The sequence below is a fragment of the Dermacentor albipictus genome, chromosome 1, assembly GCF_038994185.2.
Source record: "Dermacentor albipictus isolate Rhodes 1998 colony chromosome 1, USDA_Dalb.pri_finalv2, whole genome shotgun sequence".
NCBI lineage: Eukaryota > Metazoa > Arthropoda > Arachnida > Ixodida > Ixodidae > Dermacentor > Dermacentor albipictus.
Window position 1 is genome coordinate 67,047,198 of NC_091821.1, and position 27,881 is coordinate 67,075,078.

At 48.8% G+C, this 27,881-nt stretch overlaps 1 protein-coding gene across 3 annotated transcripts in view; it reads left to right on the forward strand.

The window, feature by feature from the left end:
• LOC135906745 (uncharacterized) overlaps positions 1-27,881 on the forward strand; it is a 312,903-nt gene that overhangs the window by 148,716 nt on the left and 136,306 nt on the right. For all 3 annotated transcript variants that reach the window (XM_070521817.1, XM_070521818.1, XM_070521819.1), the window contains exon 2: positions 15,626-15,703. In XM_070521817.1, coding sequence (XP_070377918.1) covers positions 15,626-15,703 — 78 coding nt within the window. The remainder of the gene's footprint in view (positions 1-15,625; positions 15,704-27,881) is intronic.

The window sequence follows — 27,881 nt, forward strand, 5'->3', positions numbered from 1 at the left end:
CCAATGGCAAAATGCACTTATGAACAAAAAGTTTCCTGAATACGGCCACAGTACTGCAAGAGAACGCTGAGCTTACCATCATAACAAATCTGGTAACACAGTGCGAACAAGCAAGGTCAAAGAAATACCGAGAACTAGTTGCAGCGCTAAACGACACAGGAACAGAAGAACAAGGGAGTCACACACGCTGCGTGTGTGCTGCTGCGTGTGTCTGTCTCCCTTGTTATTCTGCCCTTTATTCAGAAGATTGTTCTTCTGTCCCTGCGCCGTTTATCGCTACGACTAGTTCTCTGTGATGCAATACCAACAAGCCCATATTGGTGCTCCAGTTCATGAAATACAATAAGACTACCGTCTCTGAGGGTCACCGTATCATGTACACAGATGCCACGGCTCTTTAGAGGGGAGGACGAGTCATCCTTTGAGCCCACCCCAGCCGGAAAATTGATACATTGGCGTCTACGAGGCCGAAGTGCCTCATCCGCTACTATTTGAATTGCAAGCGATGCAGGGTGCCACCAAATCCATAAACACTTTACTTATTATCACAGTAGTGAAAAATGTACAATAACTAGTTTAGTGGCAGTGACCTGAAACTAGTCACTAAGACATTGAATGCCTGCCGCCAAATTCACAGGCTCAACATCATACACCTCAGTATTTTGATACACTGTCAACAGGAGCACGAGAGAAGTCGCTTCAGCTACATGGCGGACCAATTGGCTCGATCGCGTCCTTCATCTGAGGCACCCGTTTCCCTTCCCTCCGATGCTCGCGCTCTCCACTAAGCTATACGAGCTAACCTCAGACAGGACGCACTCACCTTAATCACCCCGTGTGTCCGATGCCGTCACCGTAACCTTATTCGAGCACGGGAAGAACGTGTCTTTTCCAAGGATTCGAGTTCGGACGGCCCTCACACCATCCGTCAACTGGTCCTGCGGACGGAACGTTTCCCAAGTGCTCGGCTCTCTGTGGCTACCGCAGAAGCTAGACACTTGCTTTGGCCTTGTCCATGCGTGCTATCAGGCTAAAGATGTTATGAAAGGCCAGACTGAAGCCCGATTGGTGACAAAAAATAATTTAAGTTCTGGTACATAGTTGCAGTTCCTCCACGATGTGAAGGCGTACATTTCTCTTTAACTTTTTTTTTCCATTGTGTCTTCTGGCAAGTCCTCCTAATAAAGAAATAAGGAAAAAAGCAAGAGTACAGAAATGTCAAAGGGTTGCAATAAAAATGAAAGTTGGGCTAGTTGGAATTCATTCATTGTTGAACTGCAGCGCGCATATAAGATTAATGATACCGGCAGCACTTGTTTGTTAACCCCGCCTTTGTCCTTTGGCTTCCGTGCGTGCTGCAGTTGAACAGTATCAAAGGGTATTAATATCGGCTGGAGTGAGTAAACCAGTAGGGGCTGTGTAAATCGTATAGCGGCTCAGATCCTTTATAAATTTTGTTCAAGATCAGTCATCTGACAATGTCCACAACATCAATGCCCAGGCCAACAAAAAATGGGTGGTATAGCGACAGCAATGTCACAGAAATTGTACAGTTTATTATTATTATATTTTTTTGTGGCTCGCACTTCTGGCACGAAGCTACATTAAGATGCCGGATCACAAACAAAGCACGCCCACTGCTTAATTGTTCTGTTTGGGGAGAACTTCAGGTGTCTCACACGACAATGCCTACAGGGCAAGAGAACTTGTAGCCTTGCATGTTTCTGCATGTTATACCCTGCAATCACAACATGGGAAGTTGGCCCTGTTTTTTTACTCCAAGACAGCTCTTCAGACTGTGCAGTAGGCCCTGCGTTGGAGGACTCATGAGCGTTTAGAATCCGAGAAGACAGAAGTTCTCTGCCAGGCTCTCTTTAATGTACACGGTATCATCCTGTGAATTCCAGGATGCTTCGGGCTGCGAGTGGTGCCCGCTTGTTACCTATTAATGTCAACGAATTCCATCACTTCAGGCGTGCTTCGCTCTACATGGATGCTTTTGGGAACACAGTTTCTGTGCAGTTCGTGGTCGCCGATAGCCCAGCTTGCCTGGCGGTACGGGTCTGCCGTTGGCTCTGAGAGGCTGATCCTATGTCGGAGTTGTCAACCCACAACCGCAGTTTGCTGCCACAAAGTTTCTATGTGCGCTATAGGCCGATGGGTTAAGCAGCCACCTTTTACTATACTTCCGAGTGTGCATCCGCGCATTGCTTGCAATGGTGTCAAATCGCGTATCCAACATTTTCCTTTTTCCTTTTGCTCATGGCCAGGCGTTCGTCACCGTGACCACGACACCGTTACAGTGGCACAAACCAGACTCTTGCAGCCGTCTCATTGCTTGTGGATACCAGCAGAGCTTCAGAACGGAGAGACTAATCGTTTGGTGGACTCTTCCACTGTTTACTCCGCCAGAGGAGACGCTGGCTCACTATTTCATCTTGTCTTGAATCGAAGGCAAAACCAACATATTTGTCTTCAAATTTAACCATGTGTCGTCAGTTTGTCATGCACCGTGGCGAGCGTCCGATCAAAATCTTTTGTCTCAGCGGGAGAAATTTTTGCTGCACGAACTATAAAAAAATGTCACATTTCAGTTACGAAACGTCTGTCGTAAGCTTGGCCTTATGTTGACGCAACAAGCTGACTTCAGCCTTGATGGCGGGAAAGCCTATCAACAAAACGTCAGCTCTATATACGAGATATAATGTTTCACCAGGCCTGCGCTTCCGAGCCAGCAATCTCCCACAGAAGAACAGATTGTCAAGCCCGCTCGGGAGCCTACTCCTGCCGCTGATGCCACGCCCAAAGCAGATCAAGTCCTTTCAATGCTGCGTCCCCTCATAGATGCCGTTCGAGTGATTCTGTCGAACCTTCAAACTACGTCTGCTCAAAATGCGCTGAAAGTACTGGACGCCTTGAGCCCAGTACTTGAGTCCCTCGAATAGAGACATGGCCAGCCATCGCCCATCGTTTCGAGAGGAAGTCAAGGCAGCGTCAATCATACAGTGGAACGCAAGAGGACTAAAATCACGCCTTTCGGACTTTCGTCAGTATATATATACTAATTTGTTCCCAATCATTGTCATATGTGAGCCTAATGTGTCAAAACCAGTCAGATTATCGGGATACGAAGCTGTTATATCCGCAACAACTAATGCATGCAGCAAAGTCATCGTTTTTATTCGTCGAGAACTGACCTATGTTCGCCAGCCGATTCCGCCTCATGATGAAAATCAATACGTTTGCCTCATCATTAAAAAGGGCAAACTCATGTTTACACTTGTAGGCGTTTATATATCGCCTTCAAGTATCTTTGATCCCAAACGATTAACGAGCATCTTGTCTGTGTGCCCTGCCCCATATGTCATCATTGGAGATTTTAATGCGCACCATATAGCATGGGGAAACGCAAAAACAAATGCAAGAGGGCAAAGACTTGCAAACTTCGCCTGTAACCACGGCCTTTCACTCCTGAATGACGGCAGCCCAACGTTTATACGAGGCGTGAATTATGGCAGCTGTCTTGACCTAGCTTTCGTCTCCAGCACTTTCACAAGATATGTTAAATGGTTTTCGGATATCGAGACACACGGGAGTGATCATATTCCCACATACCTTGTCATCAAAGGAATGACCAGTCCCACCCCACGGAACACCATTCGATTAATTGATTGGACCACTTTTACTTCCACCATGGAGGATGCTTGTCGAGAGGGCTTGTCCTCTGGATTAGAGGAAGCAATCAAGTCTGCAATGCTACACGCCACGCGCACGGTCGCGGTTTCGTCGAAGCACACGGAATTCGATATAGAGTTGGAGCGACTTCGTGCGCTCCGTCGTCGTGCGGAGCGGCGTTACCGGCGTACAAAGTCCATCGAAGACCTTAGGACAGCCAGACGACTACAAAAGAAACTTCAACGTCGCATGGATAGATTGGCATCTCGACGTTGGGCAAGATTTTGCCAGTCACTAGACCCCCGAAAGCCACTTTCCCACATCTGGAGAACCATACGTGGTCTACGTTCCTTCCCTGAACAACGCTTCCCATTCAAGGCGCTGGCGCTCTTCCAGGGGCGGCTAGAGGCTGATGTTGCAGAAGACTTTTGTGCAAGGATCGCTGGCCAAGCAACCGGTCCAGGCTTTCCAGCCCCCAGTCGCATCCCTGTTTCACGTGACGGCCGCATGGATCTTCCATTCATAATGGAGGAACTAGAAGCGGCTCTTGCTCTATGCAGGCGTTCTTCATCCGCGGGACCAGACGGAATATCCTACCGCGCCTTGAACAACCTGAGTGATGGCGCACGAAGAGAACTGTTACATCTCTACAACTTATCTTGGCAGGATGGCATGGTTCCCGAAGAATGGAAGATAAGCCGCTTGGTCCCTCTCCTGAAGCAAGGCAAGTCCCCACTTGAAACCACCTCATACCGCCCTATAGCGCTGGCCAGCTGTGTGGGAAAGATAATGGAAAAGATGATCCTTGCCCGCTTGGAGTGGTACCTGGAGCACTACAACATGCTACCAAATCTTCGTGCTCTACAGGCTATTCAAGCTCGGGCTCTCAGGGTGTGTCTTGGTTTGCCAAAATGCACATCGACAGCAGCGACTATTGCGATTGCTCAGGACCAACCTATACAAACACACATTGCGGTAGAAGTGTTGAGAGTGCACATTAGGCACGTTGCCCGTGCCTGTTCCCACCATCTGGCAACACTACCATCAGAAAGGCCGCAGGCAGCCTTTTGTACTACGATTTCGGAGTATTACACCTGCCTCCCGTCAGGCTACACCCCCGCAACTAAGCCATCGATTCCTCCATGGTGTTTGGCTCGACCCGCAGTGCACCTCACCGTACCAGGAATCAGGAAAAAATCTGAGCTGTCATCACCAGCTCTTAAACAACTAACTCTGCTTCTTTTGCACGAGAGGTACGCCGAACACGTACATATTTATACTGATGGATCGGCAACTCTCCAGTGTTCCTCTGGAGCCGTGGTCTTCCCAGCGAAAGCCACCACCATCAGTTTCAAGACATGTCACCCAACGACACCGATGGCCGCGGAACTTGCAGCCCTTCGCGCTGCACTTCGTCTCGTCAACCAAGACCGACCTCGAAGGTGGTCTATATTCAGTGACTCCAAGGCTGCACTGCAATCCTTGCTATCGGCCCTGCGGCGCGGACCACACGAACAACTGGTATTTGAGATTAGAGAACTCATTCATACCTTAACTGAGAAAGGACACCACGTGACATTTCAGTGGCTTCCAAGTCACTGCGGAGTCATAGGGAACGAACACGCTGATAACGCTGCTCGGTCGGCTCTTCAGGGGGACGAAGAGGAGCCGATACCGTTATCAAGGACCGATGCCGCTCGAAAACTTCGAATGATCAGCCGTCACATCACGTTATCCTTGTGGAACGCTGGAAGTTTTCACAACTACCGACTCCACCAGCTTGACCCCTCCCTACGCCTTTGTATTCCAGCTGGGCTCTGTCGTCGCGAAGCTACCCTGCTTTGTCGCCTATGGCTAGGGGTGGCTTTCACCAAGTCTTTCGCTTACCGAATTGGATGGGCCGACGACGCCTCGTGTGAGGACTGTGGTAACGAAGAGACTTTTCAACACCTTCTTTGTGACTGTCCTCGATATAATTTACAGAGACAATCACTTGCAACCGCGATAGCGCGTTTTGACCACAGACCTCTCACAGAGGAACTCATTTTCAGATACCGCCATCATAAGCCATCGCAGCAGAGGGCGGCGAGGGCACTGTTGCGGTTCTTGAGGGCGACAGAACTGGACAGGCGACTGTAGCCTGAACAGATGTTAATGTTGCTACAAGTGTCAGTGTGCTGTGCGATGACAGTGTTCGGTGACAGTGACCGATTGTGATTGTGTGTCTATGCTCCTTCCTTTCCTTATCTCTACTTTGTTTCCACTTTACCTCCCCCTCCCCTCTCTCCCCAGCGTAGGGTAGCCAACCGGATTTTTTTTTCTCTGGTTAACCTCCCTGCCTTTCCCCTTTCCTCTCTCTCTCTCTCTTTCCTCAAATATATTACCTGTCGTAATTTTAAACGAGGTGGCTCTTAGGGTCGTGTACTCCTCAGTTGTGTACTAACACTCCGGAATGTGGCACAACCTGGCAGACCTGCAGGAGAGGAAGATCAATGCCCGCGCTTGTTTATGCCTCGGCAACAAGATCGCCAGCACACAATGAAATGCGAAAACGGGGCCAGCGCGAACCCGAAGTGCCCTGAGATGAGAGGCACGCGGAGGAGCTAGGCGTGAAGCAACGTACGTCTTCCGCAAGTCAGCCGCAAGATTGCGTGCGCTGCAGCGAGAGCGAACGAATGGGACGCACTTCCCTACCGCCGACCAGAGCTCTGTTGCCTCGGCGAAAGCTCTGACCGATGGGTCGCGCTCGGGGCATACGGTACACAGCTTACTCCGTACCACCTCCCATCTTATTACGTTACCGTCGAACGCGCCTTCCTCTTCAGAGGGTGCCTCGCGGTCTTTCCGCATTCGGGAGGCGGGCGAAAGCGACGACCTCTTCTTGTTTTTCAACTCTCACGGGCTTTCGCCTCGGAGGTGCGAACGTCAGCTGTGTATGCCGGTTGCGGCTCTTTGCAGAATGTGGATCATATAGATTTGCCAGACGGCCGGTGCCAGCCGCGGTAGTCGACTGCTGCATTGCGTTCGTAGGTCGCGTATCGATCACTCGCATTTTCGGTCGAGTTCTCTGTAGTACACCGCTGGCTGGCCCTCCGCTTCCACCCCTCAGCCCTTCAGCGCATCTGTTGAGAACGTGGGGCGGAATTTTGAGAGCAGTGGACTCCCCGCGGAGCTAACACTGTCGATCGATGCGACAAAAGGTCTTATTGGCGGAACTGGCGGCACACAAGTTGAAGGGCGCACCCGGGTTTAGGCCCTTGAGCCGATAATCTCCTTACCTATAGTGTTACGCCCAACAGCGGCATCGGCCGCACCATGAGTGAGCGGCATTGGGTATGTTTCTTCGTGCGCGCTTCGTGGCTTGCGCAAGGGGGTTACAAGAGATTACAGGAACTGGTAATTCAAGAAGTCTTGCGACAACTGTGTCCCCAGTGAGGTATCCAAGAAACAGCACGAAACTGACATGTGAGCATGCACGTAAAGGTTAATCAACAGCATTGAGAAGCAACTTGAGTGAGCAACGTATTCGGAGTTGCTTGCAGCAACTGCCAGCGGTGTTTCACCGATCATTAGAGCAAATTTCTCGCAGCTGCTGTATTCGAGAGGTTTGGACAGAGTGCTTCTGCTTTGATTTCTGGCGCACATATTTGCAACACAAAATGGATTGCAGCTCGCGGAGTGATAGCAGTGGGGAATGTTTCTTGGCTCTTCGGAAACCATTCGGTGAAAACGTGTTGATTTTCTTTTTCGTTTTTTTATTGACATATGTGAAAAGACTGAGGTGTTTTAAGGCTTAAGTATTGTGCCTGCACGACGGTTTGTATAGTGCGCAGCCACGCACACAAGCACTTGTGCTTATGCAGGCTGATCATTGCTTTGCACAACTGTGAAAAATGTATGTATGTATGTATGTATGTATGTATGTATGTATGTATGTATGTATGTATGTATGTATGTATGTATGTATGTATGTATGTATGTATGTATGTATGTATGTATGTATGTATGTATGTATGTATGTATGTATGTATGTATGTATGTATGTATGTATGTATGTATGTATGTATGTATGTATGTATGTATGTATGTATGTATGTATGTATGTATGTATGTATGTATGTATGTACAATCGCCCAATTTTTTAACCTGAACGCGCGAGCATCGACCGGCCAGTCGATAAGCGCCGTATAACGGAGTACAGCGGCGAAGTGTGCGAGAATACGCGCGTGCGCGCAATGCACAGTCCAATGCAGCTTCCCTCTGCCAGGCGTATTCTCGCACACTTCGCCGCTGTACTCCGTTATACGGCGCTTATCGACTGGCCGGTCGATGCTCGCGCGTTCAGGTTAAAAAATTGGGCGATTGTATGTATGTATGTATGTATGTATGTATGTATGTATGTATGTATGTATGTATGTATGTATGTATGTATGTATGTATGTATGTATGTATGTATGTATGTATGTATGTATGTATGTATGTATGTATGTATGTATGTATGTATGTATGTATGTATGTATGTATGTATGTATGTATGTATGTATGTATGTATGTATGTATGTATGTATGTAAGTTTGACAGGGCCATATGCACATATGCAATTTCTTTCTGATTGTTCATTCGAGCCAAGGAATTATGAAAGCCAGCACGAATAACGAAAATATGATATATTGAAATTCATGTTTTGTTGAATTCACATCAAATTCAGGATGCACGAAGCCATCGAATTTTGTCTGCTGTTGTTTAATTCATAAAACACGTACTTCTGTTGCGACTGGAAAGGCGTACCAAGATAGATATGCATTTGACCTTTTCTGACCTCGCCGCAATTTTCGGCTTCATGAGCAGGGGCACTTTCAACGCACCGTTTGTAAAGGAATTCAGACCAGCCAGTGTCTGCAGGCTCTGCAGTATTTTTGTAATAATAAAGATTGTAGCGCTAAAGTAATTTTGCTAGTCGGCTACGCCATACCATCAAATTCGCAGCACAAGTATGTTTATTTGAGCCAAACAAAATATGTGAGTAACTGCGAGAGACCAACTATTTCAGCTGTCGTGAACGAGAATGCCGTGGAAAGAAACGCGACTTCTGTCGATTTCTTTCGCATTTCTATTGAAATCTCATTTCTATCTATAAGGATAGAAGAGCTGTGATGGAATATGACCGGAACGTGCTTGTGCGGCGGCAAAATTGATCGCTGTTGAAGCTCTTCCAGTTTCTTATTGCTGATTATTTTTTATAAGTATCCTTAATCTCGGCTTTCGGGGGTGCAATCATCGCGATCATTCGTCGTGTACACGAGCAGGCTTCATTACGTGGGAGGCGCCTTGACGTGACGTCAGGCTTAACATTTCGTGAGTCAACTGCGTGCCCACCACTTTCCTTCCTCTACAGAGTCGCGCCGAAAGCTGCGCTCTTCCACCTCGCCCCACCACCGCTCATTATACGTCTGTGCTGTGCATCGTCGTACACGTAACGGAAAGGACGGGCGGACACAGTGAACTCACTTTCGAGCTTTCAACCGCTGTCGCAATAAAACGATTCTATCACACCTGTAGGAGGCATAGGCCAAGAACAGCGACAGCTGAGAACTATAGTAAAAGCCCGCGAGGACTTCCATAACCAATACAAATTTGTTGCTACTTTACGGGCTTTACCGTTTTACCAAATAATCATTAAGGGCCTCCTAGCTTATCTACTCTGGGGTCTAATCACCAACTGATAAGTTTCCCCTCGATAAAATACCAGATTGTGCGAGAAAATGGGACTGCGTGACGCAGCGTGCAGTGTGTTGCATGTCCGTGTATGCGACACTGACACTGTGCGTGACTACGTGGAGATTTGACAGGCTGTGTGGCACTGCCCACATAGATAGTCTTATGGGGTTCATTCTTCCCCTTCTTCATATTTTTCTCTAATATTTCGTACTGCTCTTCACCTTTTCCAATACAGGGTAGCCAACCAGCTCATATCCTATCTTTAACCTTCCTGTCTTTACTTTTATTTCTCTCTCTTTCTTCACGTCGATTGCGAGCTTTGTAATTACGTTTAGGAGCATGATCCCCGGCGACTCTCGAAGTGTGCTGTCACATGTTCACCCGCGGGAGCGTGCGCCTGCGTTCTTCGTAACTTTATTAATTAATTACGGGCTTCGGCATCTTGCCAGACACACTCTCCAGGTGACTCACCCTCTGCACATGCTCTACTCGCTGCCTGAGGAGTCCAAAACCTCAACAGATTTTTTTCATTCGCTTGTATGAATTCTCTGAAAATCTCTTCTGCGCCCACCAAAACCCTGCTGGAGGGAGGACGCAGGAGGGCTGGGGAAATGTTTGGATGACCTTTTAAGAGCCCGCGGCTCTAAGAATAGCCATATGTTGACAAGCCGCTTTTCAACCTTAGAAAAGGAAATCTATTAGACGAGCGCGCAAGTAGCGCACATGACGACGTTCAAATCCGCGAATTCTAATTGATTCCTAGCGCACCCACAGGAAAGCGACAGCGGAGCCCCTGTTATCCGGTCATGGCATGTAACAAGAGTGGGCGTTATACAAGATGCAAAACGCGCTGAGTTTTGTGTTTTCGCTGTTTTGCGAAAATATAGTGAAAGGACAAGAAAAGGCTTTTCATTGCGAACGCCTGCGCATGCTAATGAAAATTTGTTTACGACACCAGAAAAACTCGAGGGCTCCGCTGCCAGTCCACAGGCTATCTTTATCGCAGCTGTACGCTATTTCACTATGTACGAATGGAAACAAGGCAACCATAAGGCAACCATAATAAATGAAATGAAATGAAAGAAGTCCTCTCCATATCAATGTAGGCGCTGTTACCTTAAATGGCTGCACAGCTATTCGCGATTTTCACAACCGTCGAGCAAAAATGGCGGCTGGATCCAGGACGTTCCATCGAGGCTCAGCTTGAAGTCATATTTTTCGATTACATTTTTTCTCGAATGTAATATTAAATCGCGGCGCTTTGTTGAAGGCGAACAGCTGTGTTGGTCAGACACGTTGCGGCTGTTGGCGTAAAAGAAAGAGAAGGCGCAATCGAAGACATCGGCCTGTGCTTGCAAACGTCTGCCGTGCAAGCGGAGCCGCATACCTTCTCGGTGCGTTTCAGTGATATTTTCATTTAAGTCGGCGTTATTTACTATACAGTGGATAGATCGAAGTGCAAGCATGTCTTCGGTTCCGCTGATACACTGCTACCAGTAAAAAAAAGTACTTTAGTTTGCAATTTTGCGTGATGTACTAAGCAGCCAACTGGTACTACTCAGAGTAGTGACTCGTTTGATTTTGAGTGCAGAATTCTAAAGAAGTGCTGCATTGTACGCGCTCGCAATTTAGCGAAAGCTGGTGTTCGTAAATTATTGGTTTCAATATCTTGTTACGAAGTGCAGCCGCCGTTCACGCGTGCTAGCTATAAAGGCGAACGGTGGTCGCGGGCACTTTCGATCGAGAGCTGCCGCTCCGCGGTGCCGGTGACTTTTCGCGTCACAGGCCGCGAGCGCGTAACGTGTTTCTTAATGATAGCCTGGCGCTTCGTATAACGCATGAACTTGATAAAACTTCACGTGCCTGACGCTTGCACGTAAGCTCATCTAATTGGTAAGTTAAGACGTAGTATTTTGGTATTGCATTTCAGTGCGAGTTCGAAATAACTGTTCATTTACTTAACCATTGCATAATTTAAGCTCACAGTGTTTTCTTAGAAAAGGGCTTGCCTAGCTGCCCGACCTGAGCTGCACGGACTTGGAAAGGGCCTTGACCTCGAAAAAGAAGTCGGTACATGAGAACTGCGCGGCGGTGGAACTGACAGAGGTCTTCTGCAATGCTATGACGACATCCATCATTTGTTACATAGTATACTGATCAGGACAGGGTATACAGCAGATGTTGCTGCGTCAAATTGAATTGCCGCTATTCCGAGGCACCCTGCTTTTTATACCATCTCTTCGCAGTGCCCGTTATTTCTTCCTCTCCCTCTTTTCCTATTCCTATGCTCCCTTTTCCATGCCCCCAGCTTAGGGCAGCAAACCGGACGCTCGTCTGGTTGACCTCCCCGAATTTCCTCTCTTTGCGTTCGCTCCCGCTGTTCGCAAATGAACGCTCCTCGTTCTACCTGAAACACGGAATCGACGCAACGTCCTTTGAACCAAAGTCTTTCCTTAGCATTCTTGTGTTGTCTACTGAACCAACCGTGCATTCGCTATGCACGGAATAAATCAACTGATCCACCTGCATGTGGTGAACTTCTTCCGAGCCGCCCGTAACATGCCACTCTGTGTATGGGATCGTCTGCAAGGTACGTGGTAGTTGCCGATAGTGTAACGAAGAACGAGAAAAACACACTGAATAACGGTTTACGGAGCACTTATACATTCATGCAACGCTTTTCGTATAATCCAAGATATTTTGTTGATGAAGCGTGGTCCGCCACTCGCACTAATCGCGGAGTGAGTTAGTTGCTGAATACCACGCTTGATTCCATTAAAGGTCGCCAATCGCCTTAGTACGAAAGCATGCCAAGCTAGTGACAACTGGATCTGCTCGTGATTCACGTTAAAATGCAAAATGGTTCAGATATGAGCATCTATAGCGCGCAAAATGGGCAACAAGGAGACGAAGACCAACACCACAGAGCGCTACTGCCAACTGAATTTTATTGCTGCGTGGTGAGCAACAATATATGCACGAGATAATCACAAGGAAAAAAAGAACGAAGCACAAGAACCCTTGTTAAGGCACTTTCCTTCACATCACATTGCGCATGAACATCATTTCATTACCCGCCGTGGTTGCTTAGTGGCTACGTCGTTGCGCTGCGCTGCTGAGCCTGACGGCACGGGATCAAATCCCGGCCGCGGCGGCCGCATTTAGATGGGGGCGAAATGCAAGAACGCCCGGGTGTCGTGCCCTGTGTGCACGTTGAAGAACACCATGAGGTCAAATTCGATCCTGAGTGTCCCCACTACGGCGTGCCTCATAGGCATATCGTGGCTTTGGCTCGTAAAACCCGATAATTTATTAATTTTATATTTTTTTCTTGTCGTAAACAGCACAGGTGTATCACTTATGCATATGCCTCCTGTTTCTTCGATAAAGAAAGCTTCTAACAATTCTCTGGCCCTGACATACCCGCTCTTTCAGCAGACTTGATGTGGGCGAGTTGGTTTTGCATACTTTCTATTTCTATTACACTCTTTCCATTTATTTTTATGTCTCTTAGCCTTGGTTCACATGTTTTTGCTTCACAGTGCGCTCGAAGATGCCATTTTAACCGGTTCTCTATCTCCGCTTCATGTTCGGCAGGTGTTTCGCTTATGCTTCACCTCGTTTGCTCTACGCGCATACTTTACCACATGCAGCGAGATTTGGTGAACCACCCCGATGCGGCATTTTACGTAAGGCTTCATGTTTTTCACGCTGCAGCCTTTCTTGCCCTGTGCGCAGGAAATGTAGGAACACAGTCGACCCAACTTGCATGGGGCAGAAATAAAATGAGGGAAATGCCATATAGTGGTTTGCAACTTTGTGTGTGTACGGTATCACTCCGCTTTTTGCTTTAGATGCCGGGTCCTGTGCCTTACCGCATTCCTTCAATTTACGCAGTACGGTTTCGGCCCCTGGCGTCATCATATTTTTGGTACAGCTCGCTGACGAGAGCGTCTTAACATAGTTATCGAAACTAGTCTTCAATAAGGGACTACATGATTTAGAAAGGGCCGATTCAAGGCAAATGATAATAACAATCTTAACGAAAAAGTGCGCGAAAAAGACGTAGACTAGAAAGAGAGAACGACAAACACGGGTACTACTCGCAACTAACAGATTATTCCAAAGAAACAAAATAAGTAGAAAACTACGTTGAAAGGAGAACAACCACCCTCTCAAGGGTGCACCAGAAAACGAAAATAACATGTACGTGGCAACAGCAAAGCTGGCTAAATCAAGAAGTGATTTGCGCAAACTCCCGAAGGTAGGACACTTTTGCCTGTGACAAAGCTATCGAGGGTTGAGTGATGCATCTGTCACCCTCCAAAAACATGTAAAAGGCTTCCATTATTTCCCTTGTTTTTTTGCGCTCTATGTCTGTACAAAATCTCAGTTTTATCAGAAACGGGTTTACACAATCTTAAGCGGCACTGAAGGGCCAAATGTGAACCAGTGCCATTCTTTGCATTGACCGCATGTTTCTGGATCCTGATATTTAAACATCGAATTGTTTGCCCTACGTAAACCTTCCCACAAGAGCAGGGGATTTTATAAACAACTTGAATCTTGCAATCCACGTACTTTTTCTTATGATTGACAGAACATCTGTCCGAAACCTTCGCAGGGCATGTGCTCTGCCATCGAAGGCGACGACTGCATTGCTGAAAGTTAAAATTACTTGTTTTCTATAGGAATATACTACCTGTAAGTAGTAGCTTGAAGTAGCTTGAAACAGAACTGTCGTTGCCAATCGTTCAGGGGCGCCGAGCACCACGCAGAATAATTAGCCAGCTGCCTGTGTTCCCTTGCACAAAGAGGTGTTCTAGGGCCCGTGAGAATAAACCCAGTCAGGCTGAGACGTCTGGTCCATACCGAGCATGCAGACCTCGGAATGCTCTGTGGCCTCTTCGTCTGTGCTCGGTTATAACTGCGCGATCATCTGTTTCGCATCGCACTGTGCTCTTGCTTCGCTGAAACCAGTGGATGAAGCTTCCTTCTTGCATTTAATCACTGCTTTACATCGCTGCATAGATTACCTTCCGCTGGCGGCGCCTGCTACTCGAAGGCATCGACAGGCACACTAGGCCATGAAACGGATGCTGCCTGTCTGACTGTGAACGCTCTAGTGGCTTAAATTATTCAGGTCGCGTTCTGCACTCGCACTGGTGCTTTGTGGCGGTGATGATGTCGTGGCCTTCATAGGCTGGTCTGAGCTGTAGCCTTGCGGGGGTGACGGCAATTGGTCCGCACCATCGGCGCCAGGTTCGCAGCTGAGCTGACCATTGTTTTCGTGATGCTTGTTCCTGTGCATGGTGATCTGCGGTGCTACTGTGAATACAAAACGTTAAAGTATGGTGCACAGGGCGTCCCGCCAGGTATGAACTAAGCTTATTGATGACAATTTGGTGTTGCTCGCATCGCTTCTTCGTGTTGATCAATGAACTCACGTAAGAATATTTTACTAAAGCAACGAAATGTTCAACCTCTGGCAGCAGATCAAAGGTCTGCACTCGAAGCAGATAATTCGCGGTCAGCAGTAAGGCGTAATAAATTATTTGGTTTAGAAACAGAGCCCGTTACTTATGGCGAATATAGCGAGGTCGTTCTTCTCGTCATCGTTTCAATGATCCTCTTCGCTGTCTTAATTGTAATTCGTTTCCTAGCCTGCTTCAAAACCTTGCATAAATCAAGTGTTCATTCAAGTGTCTTTTGAGCAATGTGTTAAAGGTATAAGCAGTGACTACGATGTTTTCAGGCTTTCTGCAGACCGTTGATGCTTGATGACCGATTAACGTCTGAAAGAGTAAACAGAGATTCTCATATTAAGTATCAGCTTATGTACTTTCCAAATTAACCGCTTCTCTGTTGTTCGCTATGCCGCTATGCAAAATTATCGAAAGACCCTGACTATAGTGACTTGCCCTTCAAATTGTTGTTGCTGTAACATGCTAAACAAGCTCGACAACAATAATTTATTTGACAAACACGGGCGCTACTTCTAACACCCTCCGCAAGGGCACCGTTAGTGTTGTTCATTCGCGCAAAGCTGTACCAATAACGTCATGCGTTTCTTAAAACGTCAACAGAGGTCGCTCATTGCATAATCATTCTGCTCTGAATAACATTTCAGAGCGTGCTGATTTCAGGGTTATTCTATTTCTTCAAACTATTCGATGGGATTGGCAGGTACAGTACATCTAACTTTTCCTTTATTATTATTTTTTTCGTGTAGCTGGTGAACCGGGAACTGGCAAGGAGGCAATGGCTACGAGCCTCGAGAAAACAACCAAGGCGGCGACACAAGGACATGGTGAGCAACGCCAAGAGGCTGTTTTTACATGCGATAGAAAGCTATAGTTTTCCCAGGTTCGTGAAGCCTCTTGTCTTAATCCTATTGTGTGTGATACGTGCTTCCGAGATGTGTGATGCAAAATTTCACACGCGATTGCGTGGTATATATTTAATGTTTGCATTGATTTTTCTAATGTTGTCCGAAACCACTTTTGTTTCATATGTCTAACGATAAAAAAAAAGACCTATGATTACGATATTCCATAAGAGGAAGCTTTAGCTCGGGCCCAAATCTGACGCGGCCTATTCAAGTACATGTCAAACGCAAAAACGTTTTTCTGAGATAACCACTGGCCCGATTTTCATCAAATTTGTTGCACTTGAGAGAGAAAGTTAAATTCTAGTGACTGTTTGAAGCAGAATTTCGATTTAGGTCCTGGATATTGTTAAAAGAATTTTCAAAAATTCTGATGTTCGAAAAAAATAGAAGAACAAAGTTTACAAATTCATAACTCTGCATCAAAAAGAGATGTCGCAGTTCTGTAAACGGCATCTATTAGACCATTGAAAGCGGACAAATTTGATGTGTCATTTTATATCTTACGTGAATTTGTTACGTTGTTTACAAAGGTTCTGCAAAAGCTATATTTACATATTACTTATATTTTGAGATTCATGTATAGCATATCAGTTTTCTCCGCTTTAGATGTACTATTATATGCAATTCACAGAATTGTATTATCGTTTTTCGTGTCTGAGTTACAGAGTTGTAAACTAGATAGTTCCTTTTTATGAAAATTTGCGTTTTTTGCCAATTTTTAATAAAAAATTAACGACCTAACTCAAAAATAGGAAACCAACAGTCACTAGATTTTAAGTTTTGCTTTTAAAGGCAACAAACCTCGTCAAATTTGGTGCAGTGGTTGCCGAGAAAATGTATTCTCCTTTTACATGTATTTAGATGGGAGCACCCGAGCTAAAGCTTCCAGTTAACGCGAATTTTGAGGGCAACTGTTTAGGTGTTTTGAACTCGCGGTATATTGTGGCAAATAATTTGATTCTGAACGGCAGGGTCCTCTCGGCAGCGGCGCTGAGCCCCTGCTCGGGCAGCTAGTTTAGCACCAGAAGCAGATGAAGCAGTTCTACGAGTTGCCTCGCTCATTGCTGAGAAAGAAAGCGTGAACCCAGGGACGCGTGGCTCGCGCGGAGCATATTCTCTAGCGGAGACGTCGTAGGCGAAGTAGCGCATGCGCAGTTTGATCCAATCCCATGCCAGCGCTTTGTTTCGCTGTATATATATGGTATCGGCGGACGCGCTCGGCGCATGACTGGACGCCTCCGTGAAGCACGTCTCGTGCGGCACTTCGCTTTCCTTCTCACCCTTTCGCCATACTCTCCTACTCCGCTGTCCTCATCATGCTTCCGCTGCACCCTCCTCCTCCGCTTTCCTCCTTGCGCTCTCTTCGCTCTCGCCATCTTTCATATCCCACTGCGCACCGCGTTCACTCTTTCATCCTTCGCTGTGCTCGTTCGCTCTGTTACGCAGAGGGACGCTGATACTCAACGCAGGAACGGGCGCCTAAAAGCTGCGTTTAAAAAAAAAAACTACAAGAAATTCAGAGCCATTCCACTCTGTGAAGGTGGGTCACCAGCGGAGCGGTATATATGATGATAAACATGTTGATAATAAATGTGTTGATTGAAAATAAAAGACGCATACCACAATGAATTCCGTATATTCACAATTTTTTTGTTGTTTTATTAAATTGCATGCTCAACATTTTCTTCATCTCTAACTTTCTTTTGTTTGCTTTTTTTATTTATTATTTGGCCACGAAGGTGGCTATCGCTTTATGATCGCTATAATATACGGCCAGTGGCTCTGTGGCGACACTGGAAAGGTTCTTGGCCAACTGATGTTTGTGTAAGATTGAATGCCGAACCTTTCCAAGAGAAATGCCATGAACCACTTTCCGTCTGGCCGAGACACGTGTATGTTGAAATCGCCCCCAATTACAATGGGAGTGGAGTCGGTAGGGGTGATCCAACCAAAGGTTGGCGTTTGCGGCACGATCTTCGTCCGTATTACGTGCCGCCCGCCGTCGCCGCGGGCATTCCCGCTTCTGTTCACGACGGTGTTCTTCGTAGGCGCGCTGTTCTTCCGCAGTCCTCACAGCACGCCGCCTACCCATTGTAGGGGCGGAAGGGGGAGCTTAGATAAGGTTACGTGATTTGCCTATAGAGCCCGTGACGTCAAACCGTAATCTATACTAAACAGTGTCTATTCCTGTTTTACTTCTTTTATTACGGTATTTTTTATCCCAATACGTTTTGACAATTCTCGCGACTAAACGCAGCTGGGGCATACCCGGCAATACGTTTTTGCTTTATGCTTTAGCTCTTTTAGCTCTGGGGTGGCCGCCATGTTTTTTTGCCTAGGCACACAAACCGCCAGAACCTAGCGTATAGCAGCTCCGCTGTAAAGGAAAACATAGACAAAAAAAAAGTCGGCACAGGTGTGCAGTAAAAACGCAAAATGTCGACGTGTCACTACGTTACACCTCGACTCTGCTGCTGGCGAGCACGATTCATTGCAAGCACGCATACGAGCACAACCTTTGGTCACGTCCAGAGTGGGTTGTCTCCGAAAGTTATGCTCTCCCCAGTACGCCCGCCTGCGGTTCCAATTAAGGCTGCTTGCAACTAGCTTCGCTAATTAATTACCGGCTTGATGATTTTGCCAGAGCCGTACATTATACAACACAAACAAGGACTGTGCCTAAGATTATCTATACTTCGCCGTAATTAAAATTCAGAATGAACTGTTAACGCTTACGAAACGCCTTAAAACAAGACGAGGTCGTGCAATACGATATGTATATAGGTACCCTATGCATGCGACAAACACAGTGCTATATGGGCCTATATACCTTGTGTGTTTTAGGGCCGGTGCACGGCCTCAAAGCCTCATGTTTTCCGCTGTTTCGTTACCCTTAGCAGCCACTGACTAGCTAGCCCGAATAAAAGATTTTCGAGATAAGTTGACGAAATCTTCCGGGTAGCAACATAGTAAAATGCACGGCGCCATCTCTATTTACACTGCACGCTCCGGATTCGCAGCGATCGGAAAGCCTCGCTAACACAATTAAAGCTCGCTCGTCGCGATCAATTGCGGGCCGAGGGCCGGGCGGGGGTGCGTTACCGGGAGCTCGAAGAATAGCAAGCGTCTGCGCCGCTCTTTTCCTGGAAATCGCGCCGCGAAAGAGAGCTCGGGACGGGCGGCTGCCAACGTGCGCGCCGTCCTCGTCGGTGGCACGCCCACGCTGGAGACGGTGCTGACTCCATCCTGCCGTCGCCGCCCACAACTTTTGCGGCCACGAACATAAGGGTACACCGGCACGCGCACATAGGCGCCTGCGCCGACCACAGCGTGTACTATACTCGAGCCGCCTTTCACTTCGTTTTCCTTTCGCGTAAAACAGAAACCCAACAGTCGAAACGGTGCGAGACGCGCCGCGTGGGCGGGGAAGCTCATTCGAGAGGCACTCGCGCATACTTGAACGCGTGCACGCCTGTGCCACCCCGCAATGTTTGGCGATCAGATGAGTGTCGACTCACGCGCAGGCAGCAAGCGAGCGCGCGAAGTTGCGCGAGATGGTAGCGTGAGGCGGCGACAGTTGTGTTTGGGTTTCCGCGATGCTCGATCGGTCGGGGGCCGCGAAATCAGTTTAGCACTTTTGTCGCGGCGCTCTGCAGCTCACACGCTGAGTGTCCATCCAGGCGCGGAACTGAATCAGTCTCCTCTTGTGTATAGTGTGCCGACGTGCCGTATTAGTTAAAGAAAAAAAAAACACGGCATACCAAACCACTTTTTACAATCTGTGTTAAGCGAAGCCTTCCTGCAAAGAGACAAATGATGCCTGCAATTTTTCGTATTTTTATTTCTACTTGGCCTCATGGTATGTCTTGGCGATGCAGCGATGGCTTGCAGGGTAATGCAAAGTGTTTAGTGGGTGGTGAAGGAGCCTTTGTGAACCAAGGTGCATGTATTGAGACGTATGAAACAGAGATGCGTGCTTAATACTTCAACACCTCTGACGAGCACCTGATTACTCAATCATCCCCGCTACGCCACCCATGCATGCCACCGGGGAGACCTCCCTCTGGGCCTCTGCGGCGAGATGTCCTTATTCATTTGTAAATGTATTTTCTCCTGTGTATATTCTTCCTGCTTTTCCTCTCCGCGCAATAACTGCATGTAAATGTAAACACACACACACACACACACGGAAACACACACACACACACACACACACACACACACGCACACACACACACACACACACACACACGCACGCACGCACACGCACACACACACATACAACGCCGAGAAGAGTAGCCTGCCTGCGCCACAGCACCATCGCTACCGGCATGAGCTCGTGGTTGCTGTCTTTCGCCGAACGCTTGTGACGGCTACCCGTTCGCGCCCGTTGCTAATAAATCTCTTAGCAAGTGGTGGACGTGCTGGGTTTCGACCACCCTGGAACTTCGGAGTCGCACTCTACCCCCCATCATGCCCGACGACGCACGCACTCCTCCAGCTCCTCCAACGGCGCCGGCCACCTTGGTTTGTGCCGGTGCCTTGCGTCAGCGAGATCCCCCAATCTTCTCCGGCACAGATGACAAAGACGTTGAAGATTGGATCTCGTCTTATGAGCGAGTGAGTTCCCATAACCAGTGGGATGACGTTACCAAGTTGAGAAACGTCGCATTTTATCTTACGGACGTTGCGAAACTATGGTTTCTAAACCATGAAGCCGACCTCACTTCGTGGTTGGTCTTCAAGACCAACTTTACCGAAGTTTTTGGTCGGCCTGCAGTAAGAAAGCTTCGTGCAGAACAACGTTTGCGCACACGATCCCAAGAAGCCGGAGAAAACTTCACGAGCTACATTGAGGACATTGTCGACCTTTGCAAACGGGTGAATGTGTCGATGTCAGAGGAGAAGATCAAACATATAATGAAGGGTATTCAGGACGACGCATTTCAAATGTTATTATCGAAGAGTCCTCACACTGTCGCTGAAGTGATAGAATTGTGCCAGAGTTACGGTGAGTTGCGCAGGCAACGGCTTCACACCCGACGTCCCACCCCGCCCGCCGACTCTCCATCAAGCCTTGGAGTCGACGACAACCATGCTGCTCTCTTCGTAAAAATTCAGGAATTCGTTCGCGCAGAGGTCGCCCGCCAGCTATCTTTGATATCTTCTGTCCAGGAACCACCACCTGCTTTGTATCCTACGATCCGCGACTTCATTCCAGAACAAGTATCTCAAGCCGTTCCTCCAGCCGTTGAGCAGACACCAGTCACGGCTCCTCTCACTTACGCTGAAACAGTTTCCCGATCTCGTCCACAAACGCCCCTGCCGCCCTCTATGCATCGACCACCGACATTTTTGCCGCCATCTATGCCGCTTCACGACCGACGGCATTTTCCTCCTATGCCGCTGCCCGTCCGACAGCATTTTCCGAATCCTCAACTGCGACTCGGACCTTACCCCCACCAGTGGCGCACCTTCGATGACCGCCCCATATGTTTTGCTTGCGGTGGTGCTGGTCACGTGGCGCGCCATTGTCGTCGTGGCATGCTTCCTCCTCAGAACATCCGGCGAGCGCCACTTTCCCCGCTCCGTTTTCCTCTTCGCCTTCCAGCCTTCCTACCTCTTCCTTTACCCCTGACCGCCCAACCGCCTCTACTCGCCGCTCACCATCTCCCCGTCGTCGCTCGCTTTCTCCAATGCGGCGCCGTCCCGTGTCCACCGAGCAGGAAAACTGATGGCCGCAGTTCCCGAGGCACGAACTGTGTCCACGTCGCAACGCCCAAGTCCTCGTCCCTCTCCAGCCAACGTAATTGAAGTCTCTGTCGAAGGAATCGCCGTCTTGGCACTTGTAGATACAGGAGCCGCCGTATCCGCAATTTCCGCCGAGGTCTGCCGCACACTACGAAAGGTTTTGACGCCTCTCTCCGACTTCTCCCTTCGAACCGCGAACGCTCAAAATATAACGCCTGTCGCTGACTGTACTGCTCGCGTCTTCATTCAAAGTCTACTTTATACCGTCGAATTCGTCGTGCTGCCCACGTTTTCCCATGACATCATATTAGGCTGGGACTTCCTTGCAAATAATAACGCCGTTATTGACTGTTGTCACGCCGAACTCGAACTTTCTGCATTTCCCGACGTCGAGACTATCGCAAACAACCCTTCCAGAGTGTTAAACTGTTTGTTTCCGAAGACAATTCCGTCCCTCCACGCTCTTCCTTGCTTGTGCCTGTGTCGTGCGCCGCTATTTCTGATGCCACTGTACTCTTTACGCCCTCTGAGCTGTTCATGCGCCGCCGATGTTCTCCGCTGCCCTTTGCTCTTCTTACTCTTCGCAATGGCGTCACGAAAATGGCCGTCGACAATCCCACGGCCTGCCCTTTAGCTTTATTTCATGGTGAATGCCTAGGCCTTGTTCAACCGGTCGACACCTTTTGTATCTTTGACGCTCCTGCCGTTTCTACTTCTGCGGGCCTTGGCGCACTTACTTGTGACTCTTCGGTTGATCCGTCACTCCTCGACGCTTTCCACTGCTCCATCGACGATGGCACGTCATCTTCAGAACGAAGCCAGCTTATTGCTCTCCTGCAGAGGTTCAGCGCTTCTTTCGACAGCCATGCTTCCGGTTTGGGCCGCACATCGACCGTTTTTCACCAGATAGATACCGGCAGTCATGCACCTTTACGGCAGCGCCCTTACCGAGTATCCGCTTCTGAGCGCCGTGTCATTGACCACCAGGTTGCTGACATGCTCAAGCGTGGCGTTGTGCAGCCTTCCAACAGTCCCTGGGCATCACCGGTCGTCCTCATTAAGAAAAAGGATGGCTCTATTCGATTCTGCGTCGACTACCGACGTCTGAACAAGATAACGCGCAAGGACGTTTACCCGTTACCGCGCATCGACGACGCCCTCGACTGTTTGCAGGGAGCTGAGTTCTTTTCTTCGCTGGATTTACGTTCCGGATACTGGCAAGTCCCCTTGGCACCATCTGAACGACCTGAAACAGCATTTGTAACACTTGACGGATTGTACGAATTCATCGTAATGCCTATCGGCCTGTGCAACGCTGCAGCCACTTTTGAGAGAATGATGGATAATATTTTACGCGGCCTCAAATGGAACACATGTTTATGCTACCTGGATGACGTAGTTATCTTTTCCGCTTGTTTCCGAACGCATCTCAGCCGTCTCGAGCAAGTTCTGAAATGCCTTACTGACGCGGGACTTCAACTTAACTTTAAAAAATGTCGTTTCGGCGCCCGAAAGCTCACTATTCTTGGCCGTGTTGTATCACGAGATGGCGTCCTTCCGGATCCAGCCAAGCTCCGCGCTGTCACCGACTTTCCGCAACCAAAGAAGTTAAAGGAGCTTCAAAGTTTCCTTGGTTTATGCTCATACTTCCGACATTTCATTCGAAATTTCGCTTCCATAAGTGCACCCCTGACAGCCCTTCTAAGTGGCGACAAAGAACTTTCCGCTTGGTCGCCCGCCTGTGATGACGCCTTCACGAAATTACGCCGCCTGCTAACCTCGCCACCTATCCTCCGCCACTTCGACCCTGCAGCGCCCACAGAGGTCCACACCGATGCCAGCGGCGTCGGACTTGGCGCCGTACTCGTGCAACGAAAAGCGGGGTTTGATGAATATGTCGTTGCCTACGCGAGCCGAACTCTGACAAAGGCCGAGGCTAATTACTCTGTTACAGAGAAAGAGTGTTTAGCCATTATTTGGGCCCTTGGAAAGTCCCGTCCTTATTTGTATGGTCACCCTTTCGATGTCGTCACTGACCATCACGCCCTTTGTTGGCTGTCTGCCCTTAAGGACCCATCTGGCCGACTTGCTCGCTGGGCCCTTAAGCTACAGGAGTACGACATCCGCGTTCTCTACCGTTCCGGCCGCAAACACACGGACGCTGACGCCCTTTCTCGCTCACCGGTCTCCGCTGACTGCGCTTGCCTATCCGCCCTTGAGCCCACAGTTCCATCTCATGCACTGCGCAACATGCCGTCGGAGCAGCGCAAGGATCCCTGGATCAGTGCTCTCATCAGCATCCTTTCTGATCCATCTACCTCTTCACCGTCTCGCGCTCTTCGCCGCCAGGCTACCCACTTCTGCATTCGCGACGGCCTTCTTTATCGTCGGAATTACCTCTCTGACGGTCGCAAGTGGCTTCTCGTGATACCCCGCCATCTCCGTGACCTTATCTGCGACGCTTTCCACGCAGACCCTCAGTGCGCACATGCCGGCCTCTTCAAGACCTATGCTCGACTACGCATTCGATTTTATTGGCGCGGCATGTATAACTACGTCAGTATATATATATATATATATATATATATATATATATATATATATATATATATATATATATATATATATATATATATATGCTAAACGAAAAACAAAACGAATATGTGTGTTTGGTGGGAAATACTCGAAAGAGAAAGCTTTGCTTTAAAATAATAATAATAATAATAACTCAGACGAAAGCAAGTTTAACGTGCCAATCGCTTGGGCTCAATCATAAAGTCCTGGACGGCGGTGCAAACATCCGTGTGGCCGCATACACCGGTGAGTCGAATGAAAGGATACTGGGAATTGTCAGACTCAGACCAAGTTCGCGAAATTGAATTAGCAAGGTTCTTCTCTTTTTTTGTTTCCGCAGTGATGTGGCGGCGGTGAATGATAAAAAAGAAGTGATATAGTAGTCTCGTCCTCACTATAGAAATATAAAAACAGTGAGGGGTACATCAGGCCGGACCTGCGTAGGTAGAAATTTAAGACGGTGATGCGGCAGCGTAATTTGGTGAGGGATACTTAAAACCTACGTGGGTCGGCAAATTCACTGCACCAGGTATGCGTAAGAGTTCATAATGGTAGCAGTGCGAACAAAACGAAGATCGGGGTGAAAGAATGGCGCTCTTAATTCCTGTGTTCTCTCACCCCGTCCGTCGGTTTGTTCACGCTGTTACCATTATGAACGCATACCAAATCGCCCACCATTCCACTTTAATGCGTAAGGGATCGTGATACTCAGGAAGATCAGTTAGTACATGTCAGACAACTTCTCGAGAACTTCTCGGCGATGCACACAACGTCGTGGTGGTCTTCGTCTGCTATAGTAGTGCCTGATGTGGCCTCCGAGATGGATACCTGGAAAAAGGTATGGAGGATCAAAGTTTTCGAGCTACCTCGAAAAAGGCGGACATCGAAAAAGTACGGAGGGATCAAGTGCAGTATACAGCCTCAGTTTAGCTTACCCGCTGCGCGAGATATCAGCGGATATGGTGGTCCAGTGCTCTGCGCCAGCTTGAGGGATTACGAGTGCATATGCCGGTTGCTCTGGTCGTATTTCTGCGGAAGCGGAATAGAGCAAGGCATTTGCACGATGAGATTTCGGTGCGCGCCAAATGGCACCAGGGGGCAGAAATCAATGCTCCGCCTCGTTCGATCACGGCGTCTCCGACCATTACAACCGCTCCAGGATGCAAGAAACCTATAGAAAAAAAAAGAAAAGAAGAAAAAGAAAAGACACTCGCTGTAACGCAACCAGTGATCACAACATCAGCGATGGGGATTATGACGACGCTGATAATAATAATAATAATAATAATAATAATAATAATAATAATAATAATAATAATAATAATAATAATAATAATAATAATAATTGAAGTTACTGTGAAATTTGCTATGAACAGCGCAGGAATTTCTAGCTTTAGCGACGTAATGATCGAGCCTGCTTTGTGTAACAAACTGTCTTCAATCGCAACAGAAGTTAGAGTGCCCTGTCAGCCCAAAGCTGGAGCGCAACACGGGACCTTAGCGGGCCCCACTCGCTTCGTGCGGCGGCACTGCACCGATAGCGCCTGCGTCGTATAGCTCACAGCGCGCAATTACGCGTCTTATCTATGCTTCGCCGGGGCTACCGATGAGAGGTGCAGCATGCGCCGACCGCCAAAAATACCTCAGAACTTTGTTTCGCGCGCTCAGTGATAAACGCTGCTCGATCCCGCCTCCGCCTATAGACACCGTCTCTGCAGCTTTTCGGCAATCCTCCTGCCGCTGCCGACGCCAACTTCGTCCCTCTTCGTCGCTCCAAGGCGAGCATATCGAGGCACATCGGGGGCCGCAACCCTCACTAACAAGCAGGCAACGAAACCGCGGCAGCCAACTCGGTTATTACGTCGTCGATCGGCCGGCAGTTAAGCGAAGATCGCTTTGAAATAGCGGGTATGGTACAGGGGACTTGCCCACAGACCAGATATACATCGCCCGCAGTATTGTTCAGCTGCAGTCGCGCGGTGCTCGAAGCAGGCTTTCTTGCGTCGAAGGAGCGTTGTCAGGGGAAGTTGCCGCAAGGTCCCGGGAAATAACGGCTATGACGAGTGAAAAACATATCAGGGGGAAGGGTAAGAGCAGATGAATGGTCAGTCGGGCCTTTCATTTTTGAGTCACTGCAGGTGCGACGATAGTCCGAACGCCCGCGCGCCATCTCGTAGTCACTTTCCGTGCCACATCAGCGGGAGCCCGCACGTGCGCTGTTAGTTCTCCACTGCGGCGCCATGATCCGCCGAACACTTTTCGCACTCTGAGCAGCGAGGCGCTGCTATGTCCGCACAATGCTCCGCTCCTTCCGGAGCGCGTTGCGTGTGCGTGTTTGGCCGGCGGAGGCAGCGGCGCGGAGAAACCAGCATCCGACTTCCTCCCGTTCGGACGCGAAATAAAAACGCTCCGCTCCTCCCCTTTTCGAGCCCGACGGTCGCCGCCGCTGCGACATTCACAGCCGCGGCTTGCAGCGGCGGCAGCGCATCTCGCGCGCACAGCGAGTGGCAGGAAGCGCGCGCCTAACAAACCGTGCGTGCGTGCGCGGCGCGGCAATGCATGCGAATAAAGAGAGCCGCATCCTTCGAGCTTCATTGTGGAGCTTCGCTTGCCGAGTCCGCGCCCACAGGTGGCGCGCGAGCGTCGGACGTCGACATCAGGGTCGCCCTGTTGCGCCAACCGTTCGCCATACATTTTTTTTTCCCTCGCGCGTTTTTCCTGCTTAGTTACCCACGTCGTTGTTGTGAACGCTGCATCCGCTTACGCGGATGAGGAGATACGCACCCCGGTGCGTTAGTTAGTTCCCCGCAAGGCGCGCTCCCCTCGACCAGGCAAACGCGCCCGGTGCCCGTAGCAAACGGAACCATTACCGCAAATAGACCCTGTGTACCGTATAGGCCGCGGTTAATGTTATGAAATTTTGCTTCTCGTGCATATGCCACGTATTGTTCTTTGCTTGCAATTTCTCGACTGTACCCGGCGTCTCAGCACACCGGGCGCGGCTCGCGCGCGGCGGTGTTCTGTACGAAGTCTTCGCGGGCGACTGAGCTATTGCTCGTGAATGAACCTGACACCCCAGCGTTTCGCACCACTGGGCTTTGTAAGCAGGTGGGCGAGTGCTTCTTCTTCCGGTATAGATATGCGGACCGATTTTTTGTGCTTTGAAAGACAGCCGTGCACAAACTCGAGGAAACAAAATGTGCAGTCGTCTTCGATGTAAGTGCGTGGTTCCAACGCTGACTCCGAGGCGGGTAGTGGTTCTGCGGCTGTCTCCCGTGCCTACTGAAAGTACTGGAGGGCAGACCAGAACTCTCCCTGTACAGCTTTGCTGCGATGGAAGTCAGGTGCCACCGGAGCTAACCGGAGCGCCACCGCAGCGCCACCACACGGTCCGGCAGCGACTCTCGTCAAACGGGCAGTGGACGCTTTTTCCTTTGACAAAGGTGAATAACTTTATACGTGTTATGGAGCGGAATATATCAATGAATTGCAGAGGCGGACCGGAAAAAGCCTGCCGTTTTCGCTGTCTTGTATGTTTGCTGTAGGGGACAAAACAGCAGTCCTCTTCACTCCGATGCATACTGACTCACGAGGAAAGTACTCCCCTGTTACCCCCCACGCACAACACACAAGCCATTTTCTATTATGTGTGTGTTCTCATCACAAACGCTTTCGTGAACATCCAGGGTAGTGTTAAGTCTGTCTGGCTGCACAGCCTACAGTGAGAAAACTTTTCCACCTCGCCGACTGCATGCCGTGCTTCTCTTCCGCG